Source organism: Ruditapes philippinarum, unplaced genomic scaffold (genome assembly GCF_026571515.1).
Source record: "Ruditapes philippinarum isolate M1 unplaced genomic scaffold, ASM2657151v2 ctg1399_1_1_1_1, whole genome shotgun sequence".
Classification (NCBI taxonomy): Eukaryota; Metazoa; Mollusca; class Bivalvia; order Venerida; family Veneridae; genus Ruditapes; species Ruditapes philippinarum.
The window spans coordinates 97,520-111,470 of record NW_026863500.1 but is presented as its reverse complement, the minus strand read 5'-3'; the positions used below and the strand labels follow the sequence as shown (position 1 = coordinate 111,470).

The 13,951-nt window shown below is 30.9% G+C and overlaps 1 protein-coding gene across 1 annotated transcript; it reads left to right on the top strand.

Annotated features, from left to right (window-relative positions):
* The first annotated feature begins 1,437 nt into the window (after nt 1-1,437).
* LOC132722243 (uncharacterized) lies at nt 1,438-5,257 on the top strand. The gene is made up of 4 exons (XM_060706700.1): nt 1,438-1,572; nt 3,047-3,184; nt 3,856-3,953; nt 4,625-5,257. Exons 1-4 carry the CDS (start codon nt 1,500-1,502, stop codon nt 4,697-4,699), a joined length of 384 nt encoding a protein of 127 aa, XP_060562683.1. The 5' UTR covers nt 1,438-1,499; the 3' UTR covers nt 4,700-5,257.
* The last annotated feature ends 8,694 nt before the right edge of the window (nt 5,258-13,951 follow it).

The following is a 13,951-nucleotide window of genomic DNA, read 5'->3' as shown; positions in this document are numbered from 1 at the left end:
ATAACATTCTTAAAACAGGTTAGATTAGTACACATCGCCTGACGATTATTAATTACTCGCCATATGATGTAATATTAGAAATTATTTTTGCTAAAGTTCATTAGGACGTTTTCGGAAGTTTTCATATAGACATATAGGCAAAATTAAACCTGTTCAATAGAATTATTTTAAACTTGGCATGTTGTTAGAATACTATAACAAAAACATTCTAAGCGAAACAAAAATTGGGGTCACCGTTCTCGTTATTGAGTCATCTTCCCCTGAATCAGAATTTTCTACTTATTTGAGGTCATTTAAAGGGCAGATAACTTAGACATGCGTAAACGAATTCTTGTTTTTACTTCTGGATAATGTTTTTCTTTTTATTGTTGAGTACAATACATAATTACATGCAATTCCTTATATCGTTTCTGTTATTTTTAACTTTATAAAAATAGGCCAATTTTTAAGAAAAAATGCACACGTGTAGAAAAGTAGTGGGGAAAAAACTATCCACTCAAAATTGTTCTTGCAATTTTGCCTATTGACTGAGACGAATATAAGCTTCAAAAAATTAAAAGAAAAAAAATTCGCTTCATTGTAAATTATCTGCCCTTGAATTTAACGAAAACGCCCACTTCAATGGGCAGATAACTCGAAAATGAGTACGGTGATCCCAAATTTTTTTCCGCTTAAAATGTTTCTATTATCTAAATATCATATTCTTATAACTTGCCAAGTTAAAAGAAATTCTATTGAACAGTTTTAATTTTGCCTATGTGTCTATATGAAACCTCCGGAAACGTCTTTTATTTACTTTCTTTCCCATGTAAACAAGCCTGATTTAAATGGACAGAATACGCAAGTGTTGTTTTCCTATTAAAACTTGTAAATTTCCAGAAGAAAGAAAAGCTATTTTATCCTTGTGAAGCGCCGTCTAAATCTGCATTTTACACATAATGTTTCATCAATATCTTTGTCAGATATTACTTTCTATCGACTGCCAAACGACGGCAACTGGGGTAAATTAGTCGTCATATAGTAAAATACATTTATTACTGATATATCTTCCTTTTTATAAAGAATTTCAAAAAAAAACTTTAATTTTGTTGTAATGATTTCTTTCAGTATCAAATTGACAAGGAACTCTTAAATATCCGTTGAACAATTGAAATATAAATTCGCTCATTCGTGCATTTTCAAATGAGGCTAAAGATGAAAAAACATTGACGTATTTATTTATATCGATAGTTTAACTTTTTTTACAAAAAATAAATACAGCAATATCAAAACCATTTGAATACCTTCATTTACGTTTTACAACAGAACAAAACGTCCTGATATTGATTTATTACATTAATATAAAAGCCCATTATCAAAAAGTAAACACTTTTTGCCCATTGAGATGAAGAAGTAAAATTTAAACGAAGCGTATCAGTTTGTGACTTAAATGCGTGCCAAACATAGTCTGAATAATGAAACTGTAATTCGTATTTTTTAAGCTGTTTAATTAATCAAATATGAGTAAAAAAGAGTGTGTTACTTTAAAGTGTATTGTTCTTGGAATTTTAAAGTTTATTTGCCTTTACAAAGGTGAGTAAGAAAACTTTTTTTAAGTGATATTGTTAATATTTAAATGCTAAGCAAAAGTCGATATTTACTGCTTCTTAAAGACAAATTTATAGATAAATCCTGTCAAAAACGCGAAGGTCGAATTTTTCGAACATCATATAGGCGCTTAATAATTTACCATAAAAGTTACCTAGTTGTCTTTTAACAGACTGAAAAACAGCAGATCAATAAGAACTTCAGCTGTCGGTTTAAAAAAACTATTTAATTCATAATATTAAAGACAAAGAGTATCTTCATTTGTTAATGTGTCGTCAAATGTGAATTGTAAATCTCAAGTCTATATTATAATAATCTTACATGAGCTAGATATTCCTGTATGTAAACAACAGTCGGTGTTTGATCCATTTTCTTGCATTTAACAAATAAATGATATTAAGAAAGGAAATCACGTAACTAATATTTTGATTTAGCATTTGTATTCATAGTAAGATATAACTTTACAACTTCATTCATAACGGCAAATTGACGCCTTGCTGAGAACGCAATTTATTCATAAAAGGCGCTTGGTGGGAATGACGTCATTTAAAACACACGAGTTGTCTTACATGGGGAATGTTAGTAAGGTTTTTCTAGCACTTATGTTAACAGTAGATAATCCTCTCTGATATGCAAGAAATAAATATGATCTATGCGAAACGAAATCTGCACGAAAGATTTTCAATATAAACAAAAATATTAAAAAAAACAATTCCATGTAGAAAAATAAACAGTTAAGCAAGTGTCATTCATAAAGGACAGAAACAGTGTATTATTATTAATTCATTCATACATGTAGATATACTTTCATTAATTATCACTAATTTTGAAAATATATTTACACATATAGAGGCGTTTAGACGTAGGAAATAAGAAGGTATTATATAGTTTACTTAAACCGTATGTCTTTGTTTAGTTTGGTTTGTATTCAAAGTCAAACTGAATGGAATGTCTATTTATTACAAGTATCACAAACTACCACAAAAGAAAGTGGATAACGGAATGTCAACACGAGATTGGCCTGTCCTATCCTTAGGAGAGAAACGGGAATAAGGATTTCTACACCGTTTAGGAATCCCGGCGGTAAATTATTTTATAATTTACTTACCCGAACATATAGGATAACATAAGAAACTGTCCTTTAATGCATAATCATCTGCGGATATTTCAAAGTTCAAAAGGTCATGTTAAAAAGTTGAATTCCGCTTAAGTGGTGCTTGGGGGGGGGGGGCGTGGACGGCAGTTTACACTTAACAGTACCACCCATGGACAGGCGCAATCAAACAAAGCCTTCAACATTGTCAGTTTTGCCGTTTTTGACTTTCTTTATGAATTCCTATTTTGTCTATTTGATTTATTTGTTATCTAAAGATGTTGTCGTGAAAAAGGAGCGGAATTTACAGATAAATCTATTTGATAATTTTGAAAATTTGATCATTTGATAATAATTATTTTTCAGGTCTACATTTGTCAAAAGGACATTTAGCTTTTAAAGGGATAAGCTTTGTCGTAGAAATCATAAGTTTGTGTTTTCTGCCTGGATATAACAGAAGCAAAGAAATAAACGACACTGCAGGATTAAATGCATTTTACAGCTGTAAGAATACACCTGTTTCCTTTATATAAAGTTTATAAGAGTATATAATAAATAAAATACATAAAGATAATTGAATAAGTAAGGGAAATAAAATAAGAGAAATAAGAATATTAGTGTTCAACATCATTTGTCGACCAATGAAATCTCTCCAATTTTCAAACAAATGCCCTTAATCGTAGACAGGCACTTTTTGTCACTTATTTATCAAGACGAACACTTAGTTGTGAAGAGTTTTGAACGTTTGAACGGTGCGCATACGAAATCAGAAGGTAGTAGCCCTTCCTTATTAGGACGACCGGACATTGGAAAGATTCGGAACTCAAACAGTTACCGCTTTTTATGAAGGGATACTGTAGTTCATAATTAGATGAAGAAGATATAGACTTACCCAAAGATCTGGTCATTTTTAACACAAATATACGAAATTACAAATAGATGAATATTTGTCAATCGATGCACATGGGTACACTAAGTAAATTATTTTTATTTAGTGAACATTTCAACAATTACGAACCTAGGTCTCTGTCTGTTGGTCGCTTCCATTAGGGCCTTTAATCGTTTAAATTTCACTCGATAAACACTCGCATATGAATAATGTTTATTAATAATTAAAATACGCAAATTGAAACTCTTAATTATATGTCAGTTTTAATGCTCAACTTATATTTCAGTTGTTTTTAACGCTATAGCAACTGCAAATTCGCACTACAATGATTTGAAAGACATTAAGGATATGTGTTCCATCTGCTTTGTGGTAGAAGCTGTCTTGGTACGTTTTTTTTTCTTCCTGTTCGCATGTTTGCAGATTTATGATACAATTATGATATGATTTAATACATTTGACATGAAATCATATGATGATCATATGATATAATGATTTACAAATGATATGATACATTTATGATGATATGATACATTTATACCCTCTTTTTATGATGTCACTTTTTCAACCATCTAGCACTGGGAAACGTGAAGCGCGCTGTCCTCGGATATGTCTTGCTTTTTATCTTGTTGGTGGAACTATAAGCATAGCATGTCATTAATAATAAAATAATTAACTTTCATATTAAAACCTTGTTCGTACAAACTTGTTAAAATAATCAAAGTAAATGAGAGGCAGAACATCCAGTATTGTACAAAATAAATTGAGCCTTGTCATGACAAAACCAACATAATGGGTTTGCGACCAGCATGGATCCAGACCAGCCTGCGCATTCGCGCAGTCTGATCAGGATCCATGCTGTTCGCTATCGGTTTCTATACTGGTTATAGAGTTTGTAAGCGAACAGCATGGGTCCTGACCAGACTGCGCGGATGCACAGGCTGGTCTGGATCCATGCTGGTCGCAAACCCATTATGTTGGTTTTGTCGTGACACGGCTCAATTATTATTTAAATTGAAACTGTAAAAGATTTTGTAGATAAATATGTACCATTACAGATCTTCATGATGTTTTGCTGCTGCTCCGAAGAAGAAGAAAGACACAAATCAACCGCATTAAAAGAAACGGCATGAACTAATCGTGACAACCGAATTAAAGGCCCATTATGCATCAGAATTGTTGTCAATTTTATTTCTCAAAAACATTTTTAGTTTTGATATCTTGTTACATCTTTTAAAACAGAAAAACTGGTTTGAATAATATGTATTAACATTTTTGCCACTTTTTTCTGTTGGTAATTGGTATAATTATAGCAAAAAAGTATTTTGTATGGAAGTAAAACTACTACTTTGTTTACATTTTGCTACCTTTGCGACACAACACGGCATTCTTCAGTTGAAACAACTAAATATATTATAAAAGCATGATTAAATAAATGAAATTTCCAAAGAATTATAAATATAGATTTCTGAGGCATAAAGTGCCTTTAAATTGCTGTTTGGCATTTATTTACTGCCTTTCTTTTTTTACCTTCTCTTTTTGAAATTAAGATTAATATGCTTAATTGTCTAATACAATATGAAAGACTTATATTAAATTCTAGCATATATTTTTTAATAACTTGTATTCAATAAGGCTACAAATCACTTGCAAATATGAGAAACCAACCAGACCAGACTTACTAAATGAAAAAAACAAAAACAATTTAATGCTTTGCCGAATGTGAAAGCTAGTTGATTATAAAGTGTATAGAAACATAGAATGTGAAAATGTTTATTGCAATTTCTCTAATGTATATAAAGGGTGAAGAACTGTAGCTGTAGTTTTGTGGTGTTGTTGTTGTTGTTGATGATGATGATGTTGTATTTGTTGTTAATGTTGTTGTTGTTTTTAATTATTATTAGTAGGACCCCGTTCGAATCCACAGTCTCTGAACAAGACACCTTAACAAGTGTCCTTCATTTATGTGCACTAAGACACATTTATGTCAACAACAATAATAAAAAACACATCAACAGATGCAAAACTGTCACAGACATTAAATCTATTTTCGTTTGCTAAAATGAAAAATGCAAACCTCTCAGCAAATATTAAGTTTTACTTATGACAAAAAAAGAAAAACAGTTTAATCATACTAAGCTCAAGTTATTAAATACATACATGATAAACAATCTGATACAGTACAACGCGGCAAATACAATTCGCTATTCATTTTATTATCTGTTCCATCAATATTGACAAGTAGAGGTGTCGATAATTCTTATATAAAAGCATACTAGGTTTCGCCTTAATCTTTATCAACCTTAACAATTACACCTTTTTTATCGCTCCAGCGAAATAGAGTAGTAATTGAGTGTTGCTTTCGTGTGTGTATAGACCCTGGTTCAATTCCTGGAAATGGCACTTTTTCTTTTCTTATATGTTTTTCTTTTTTTCTACGAACTGGATTTTAGTTCCTCGTGAATTTATTTCACAAAATACTATTTGAGAACATCTAGCATTACACACATTCGCCTTTAACAGGTTAAGTTATAGGCAACACAGTCGTGATTAGAGTGATAAATGAGGAATGGAAGAAATTTAAATATATAAATATACAAATGAGCCGAAATTGTTAAAAAATATAGCAAATTTAAATCATATTAAATTGACAGTACTACATGTATTCAATTTGTTAAATCACTGTGAAATTCAAATGAGCCGCGTCACGACAAAACAAACATAGTGCGTTTGCGACCAGCATGAATCCAGACCAGTCTGCGCATCCGTGCAGTCTGATCAGGATCCATGCTGTTCGCTATTAGTTTCTCTACTTGTTATAGGGTTTGTAAGCGAACAGTATGGATCCTGATCAGACTGCGCGGATGCGCAGGCTGGTCTGGATTCATGCTGGTCGCAAACCCATTATGTTGGGTTTGTCGTGACGCGGCTCAAATACAATCAGTTTTTCTAAACCGTTTAAAGTGTAAAAAAATATATAATGACAGATTTTAAAAAGAAAAATATTAAACATGTTTTTATGACTGTAAAACAATTGAGACACTGACAAAATATTGCACAGTTGCGGATTTAAACTCGAAAAAAACTATTTTCTAACCTAAATTCTTCATAATCCCGAACATTCTAACCACTACGGCCACTTTTATTCCTCTATACTGCCAATTAAATGCAAAATTGTAATAACTGAATAACTTGCACGACCCATTATATCAAAAAGGTAACGATCGATTATGTAAACGTTATCGTGCTCGAAGTTGTAACATCTATCAATTGATTGAGAGAATAGGTAAAAATATTGGACTGTCAATATCAACGCTTTGTAAACAATGGTACTGCATAGCTAGGTCAGATAAAATGCTTTATTGCAAGAAAAGCGTGCGTAACTGTAATAACATTCGCACTTTGAGAATAGCATTAATAATTAAAAGCAGAAATGGTATATGAACTTTCAAACGTTTTATATGTATTCATTTTTATAAAGTGATGTGTAAATTTAAATTGTAAATTTTTCGACTTTAATAGAAACTGACTTGTTTTTGATTTCATATAATAACTCATGAAAAAATCATTCGTAAAAATTGTGGATTTTACTACAGCAACGACAATTTGCATGCAGTTAAGGTACATCAAACTTGTGAATTTGCTACTCCTCAACATTACATGGCAGTTGCTGAATTAAAAAATAGAAGAATAGTTTTTATAAAAAAAAGTTAATAGTTTAAATAAATATATAGGGATATATATCACCATTAGAGTGACTTATTGATTCCAAAATCAAAATATGACAGTGTTCGCACAATTTTTCGAAAACAGAAAAATTACCCACATACTGCTATTCAAAATTCTGTTTAAAGCCTATGAATTAAATTAAACATTTTCATAAACATTTAGTCATATATCAATCGCAGTGCACCGAGTTATAAAGTTTTGTTTAAATAACCTCCTTTTACGTATTTAGAACTTTTCACGTGCTCGGCATACATTTTGCCCGTCATTTTATTTCAAATCCTTCTGTCCTTTACGTCGGTTTTTTCCTCAAAGGATATCATGTTTATGCTTCGCTTTAGTGAAATAAATTAAAACGATTCATCATTTTCCCATGAACAAAAATATTAAGGAACAGACCCTTAAATAATTGAATTTTCCAATTCGATTGCTTTATACCCGACATAAGTAATATCTTCCCTTGTATTTTATTTACATTTTGTCGGCTTTCTGTTACCGCATTAAGGAAGGAAGTAAAAATATTAACACTGAAAGTGACCTCACCTGAAAGATCGGGCAATTTTTGCGTATCTTAATGAAATTACATTTTTTTTATCATTTATTTTTCGTCTTGTTAGAAAAATTATATATAAGCGACATATTTTTAAATACACGTAAATTTCATGGAAATATGAAACAATTCGCGTGAGTTCTTTTTATTTTGTAACAATTTTGGCGGATGGTACATTGTATAGTTACCCGACTGTCGTAAAGGTGATAATTTAATTTTAATTGTTTAGAAGGGTTTTCACCAAGTAAACTAACATGGTGGAAAGATTTAAGAAACGCCTGGGAAAAAATTTTCTTTTAAATGATTTTAACTTATTCCCGGGAAGACCAGATGTTAAGTTTATATAATTTATACACTTGGTATTCTGTTCAAGTATTTTAACAAATAAAACAAACCGGACCCCGGCCATTTTCATGACCATACCATTTTAAAAAAAATAATTTAACTTTAGTTTTAATCTCATCAAAAGTAACAAAAACAAGGGTTTCGCACATGGCTGTAAAAACGATTTTATTAATTTTCTATTTTATTTCTTTGAAAATATTTATTAAACTTTATGATTATCATATAGCTTTGAAGGGTAAGTTAGCCTGACCTTTATATTGGTATTTAGAAAATTTTCTCAAACTCATGGAAGCGGAAATGACATGAATGGAAAGATGAAATTATGCAAGTAACCGTAGGTGTTATGAGTGTGCCTCAAAAAAATTAATGAAATTTAATGTGGATATATTATTCATGGAATTTTTAATTGTTGTGTATTGTATTTTAATTTGGGGAAAATATACCCTATTTTGAATTTTATAATTTTTGAAATGAAGTTGTTATAATTAATTTTGTTCAGGTTTTTTCATGTGGTCTGTAAAAACGTTGAAAAAATTTGAAAAATGTGTTGCAAGTACATCAATCCTTTCCCTATCATTGATGGGTTTATAAATTTATATTATTGCCTTTATACACTATAAGAAACTTGTAAAGTTCTCATTTAACTTTTTGTTTACTATTTTAAAACATAAATTTTGCATAAAATCCAAAAATTTGGAGCCAAATTTAACTTGCAACTTAATTTTAAGTTTAAAAATTGCCAAAAAATTTTTAATATTTATTTCAGATTTTAGATTTGCCTTAAGATGGATTTGGCAAGGTTATTTTAATATATTTTATTACAACATTTGTGCAGATTCAACACGTTTTTAAGAAAATAAAAATTTAAACTTGGAGGAGAAATCAACCACCAGTGGGACAGAAATAGAACAGGGGTCTCTGAATTTTTGGTTACCAAAGGTGTTTTTTCCTGTTTTTTGGAAAAGACGGAAATCCTGAGCAGTATTATGAGGTGCTAATAGAAGGCGAAGACGCGTCATAATGAAGTAGATTTTTTTTAATCAAAGCTTAATGAAGGGGCACCTTAAACTTTTCATAGAATTGTAATGGTAATTTATTTCTCTTTCAATTTAAATATTATACCATGTAGTATGTTTTTATGTATTTAAAAAATTGTTATTTAAAAAATATTTAAATAACATTAGCATAATTCTTTTAAATATTAAATATCATATTAAAAAACCAGTTTGATGTAATTAATACTATTTAATTAAAATTTACAGTTTCCTGAATTTATGCTTTTTATGTTTAATTAATTTTGCAAGAAGGCCTGTTTCAATTCATTTTTAATGAATTATTACTAGAAGGAATATTATCCCTGCTTTATTTTATGGATTAAATTCGATAAATTTTTTATCTGTAAGCATGTCCATAATAAGTGAACATACTTAACCTTGCAGTACTTTTGTGTACATGCTATGTAAAACATTGGACTTAAGATAAGCTGTGTTTTCCTGGCCTTATTGGAATATAAATTTTCACCTGATAAATAATTCTTTCAAGGTAATGGAGAAATTCAGTGTCATTAAAATAGATGTTATTTTAAAAAAGTTTTCCAAAATTCATGCATATCACATATTTATCATTGGAAGGAACTTTATTTTACATACAAGTTACATGTGTGCAAACCCTGATTAGGTAGGTTTTGTTTTTATTTTAATTTTCTTTTTAGGCAATTGTAACAGCGCGTTTTTTTAGGTAAAGATTAAATGCCTCAACAAGTTTCTTTTCAAATGTTAACATCAGAATACTTCAGTTGAAAGTTTAAATTTTTGAAACCCTGGAAAAGTTTTCAACAAAAAAATTATGGCTGACATTTGATCACCTTCATGTAAGTTCCTACTTTTTTATTGTGTCGCCCCTTTGAAAAAGCGATATTAGGGGGACTTTTGTCGGCGGCGGGTTGTCGGGTCGTTGTCCGTTGTTCGGTGTCGGGTCCCCCTTAACCTTGTCCGGAACATAAGTCAGGGTTATTATAAGTGGGATTGAACTTTTAAAGGGTATTGCCATGCTTCTTACCAATGACCTGAATTGCAGTGCCAAGAAATCGGTTACTCTGTACTTTTTATTTTTTGAGTTATTGCCCTTTAATAATTTTCATACTTTATATTTGTCCGGGCCATTTCTCCTAAAGTATTAAAGCTATTGCCATGAAACTTCATAGGATGATAGATCTCATTAAGAAAAAGTGCAGTGCACAAGAACTGGAAACTCTTCATTTAATTTATTGTTTGAGTTATTGCCCTTGCTAATTTTCATACTTTATTTTTGTCAAGGCCATTTCTCCTTAAGTATAAAAGCTATTGACTTGAACCTTCATAGGATGATAGATTCATTAAGAAGAAGTAACAGTGCATAATAACTGGTACTCTGCATTTCTTAGTTTTTAGTTATTTGCCCTTTGTTAATTTTTATATTTATTTTTTTGTCCAGGCATTTTTCATAAATTATAAAGTTTAGACTTGAAACTTAAATAGGATGATAGATCTGGATTTCTTATTTTTTTATTTATTGCCCTTTGTTGATTTTCAAATTTCATGTTTGTCCTGGCCATTTTTACTAAACTATATTGTTCACAAGGCGACACATCCAACTAGCGGAGTTCTAGTTGTTTTAAACAACGCATATCATTGGATTCTTTACTCAATTTAAACGCCCGTTTGAAAAACGGGACGCATTATGGGAACGCCAATTTTGTCCGGAAGATATCTCCTATACGAAGTGAAAAGGGTTTTTAATGGTCTCTCAATAGAAAGGCTTTAGCGCAGCAGGTGTCAAGTGCCGTGTGGCAGCCGTAAAAAGTTGCCCCGTACTTCACTTCAGTGGTTGTTATTTTTATGGTCCTTCAGGATCATTGATGCCAACACTATAAAGTGTTGAGAATTGAAGTACCGCTCAAAGCCGGTGCTTAGGGGGCGTGAGTGATGTTGCACTTATTCATTATCACTCATGGCTACAGACTCAATCAAAACCCCCCGTCTGCAATTCTTTCTGTTATTTTGTTTGTGATTAATGCTTCCGAGGGATCACTTTGTTTCCAGAATTTAGCACTATAAAGCGGTTGGTCGCTCATATTAAAAAAGGTCAAAGAAAAACATCAAATGAAAAAATGCTTGTCCAGGGCAAAAATTTCTACATTGCCGATAAAAACTTGATTATTCATTGTTCAACAAATTGTTGAGCGGGATGTCGCATGGAAATTCAGCACCCGCGACCAAAGGTCAAGGTCAAACATAAACTTCAACGTTTTGAAAGAAAAACCAATATGAAGATTTGTTAAAAAAAAAAAAAAAAAAACATTAAGTTATCATTTATTGGTGGATTACAAATAAATTGATCATGGTTATGCCATATGTAAATTCTGTAGGGTCAATTATATGCAACGTCAAAGTTACCCTTAAGATGATTATTATGTTTGGAGTTTTTGTCCTAGGAGTATATCTCCAATATGCGTCGAAGATTTTGTAATACTTTATAGAATTGTGTATTCAAAATAGAAGATGTGTTGCTCTTTTTACACATGATCAAAGGTCTCTAGGTCAAAGGGACAAGGTCACACTTGAAATTAATTGAAGAAAAAACTGTCTAGAGCCAAACCCTTAATTCTAGGGGAATGTGCCTTATTAAATTTGCAAACTGTTTACAAATGTTAAGGCGGGAGTGTTGCGTACAAGCAATGTCCTTGTGACCAAGTGTCAAGGTCACAACATTGAGGTCAAAATTTCCAGTGGTCAGTTGAATTTATCTAGTAACCTCTTCATCGAAACGAAATTTAAGGATTCCATACCGCAATGTTGAAATGAATAATATCAGTTATGGCCCATTTTAGTAATCTTATAGAAAGTCGGTATGATTCTTGGACATTTAATTTTAAAAAACTGATCGTGCAAATCATGCGAGCTATGCTCTGATACCTAGGTTTGTGAGTTGATAAGTAAAAATATAACCCCGAGGAAAATAGTTTTACCCGAGCCGTTAGCTTTGATGATTGGAAACTATTTCCCTACCTTTTTTATTTGATTTTGTCCAACCTCCCTAAATTATAAACTGATCCAATACTTATGCCAGTCTTTGGGAAATCTTTTAAACCCTATTCTAAAATTTAAAGTTTTTGGGTGGCTTATAATAAATATGGTGTGGGTTTTGAGATCCCAAAAAAAATGATAAGTGGCTTTTTCTTTAGCATCGAATTTTTATTTATTTAACCTTCCCCTGATTTTTAAACCCTTGTACATTGTAATAAGAATACCCTTTCTATACCTCTCTTGGAGCATCTTTAATTTGTACTTCATTCTTTTAACTCTCAACCCCATTTATAGATATATTTTCATATCCGTAAGAAGATGATTCTTCTTTAAATGTGGATTAAGTTTTACTTTAATTTAGAGTTTTATAGTCTTATTGTGCTAACAGCTCGATATTCCTGGCTTTTTTGCCAAATTCAAATGCGACCCAACGAAGATATGTTTGCGATTCGCACGATATTTTTTATTCACATAGACGGACAAGCTGTATGTTCCTCTGATAATTCGGGCGATGTATTAAGTTTCCATAATACTGTAAATAACAAACTATACTGTCCTGTTTTGATCAATAAAATGAATTCGATTTTCATACTTTTTAAAAAATTTTTTTATTGGAAACCAATAAAGCAATGCTCAGTTTGGGTTTTAGTATGTAAAGGACAGTCTTTGATGACAAAATCGGCCGTTTTAATTATTTAGATTATTCTGCTGAGGTTAATGGAATACTTTATTACGAAAAAATGCTCATAAGTAAAAACTATTACTTTTTTTTCGAGAAAAACCCTTAATCTTTGCGCAAAAATGTTTGTAATTGCTATAAACGTCCACACTCTTATCATTGAATGTCAGTGAATTGATTAATTTTCATACAGTAGTTGATGATAAGCAGACATGAACAAAAATAAAGTAAGTTAATACGGCAGTGGTCTTGTAAGACACGTAGACTAGTGAATACAAATAAAGATGTAAAATTTGATCAAAATAAATGGTTGTGCTTGATAATTTTAAGAATTACAATAAGATATATATATTGTTTACTCTGTTTTTGGATGAAAGTTCGAACAAAACATTTCGAAAAAAAAAAATTATTATTTCTTTTTATTACCGAGGGAAGTCAATTACATGATACTTGGCAATGCACAATTAATATCTGTAATATTGTTAAAAGTATATGTCTGAGAAAATCATTCTCCTGCTAGGGAGATCTCTGAAACAATTCCATCGATTGCAATGTAAGTACACTTTCTGGGCAAAATATACAAAATAAGGTTTTTGTCGTGTTTTAAACATCAAATATGTCAACATGACCCGTTTTGTAAACCAATTAGTTGAGGAAATATGATATATGCATATAAGAATTACAAGCACTTCTTGTTGGTTCTTGTTTTCTTATTTTACATTTCATATATTTTGTATATCACTAAAATTGTCATGCACATGTATTGTTTTGAAACTGGCAAGTCACAAAAAACAGGTCTCCAATCATTTTTAAATAAATGCAAGCAATCTCTAAATATACTCAATTACAACAAAAAATGATAATTAATGTATTTAGCTATGTACATATATGTCAATGTACCCTGTGGCTTGCAAATATTGATCCCAGGTCATTTTTAAATTTTTTTAGAGGCGACAAGTTTCGGGATTTAAATTTCATACAAATTTGATTTTAAAAATTTATAAAAAAATTTAAAATATTT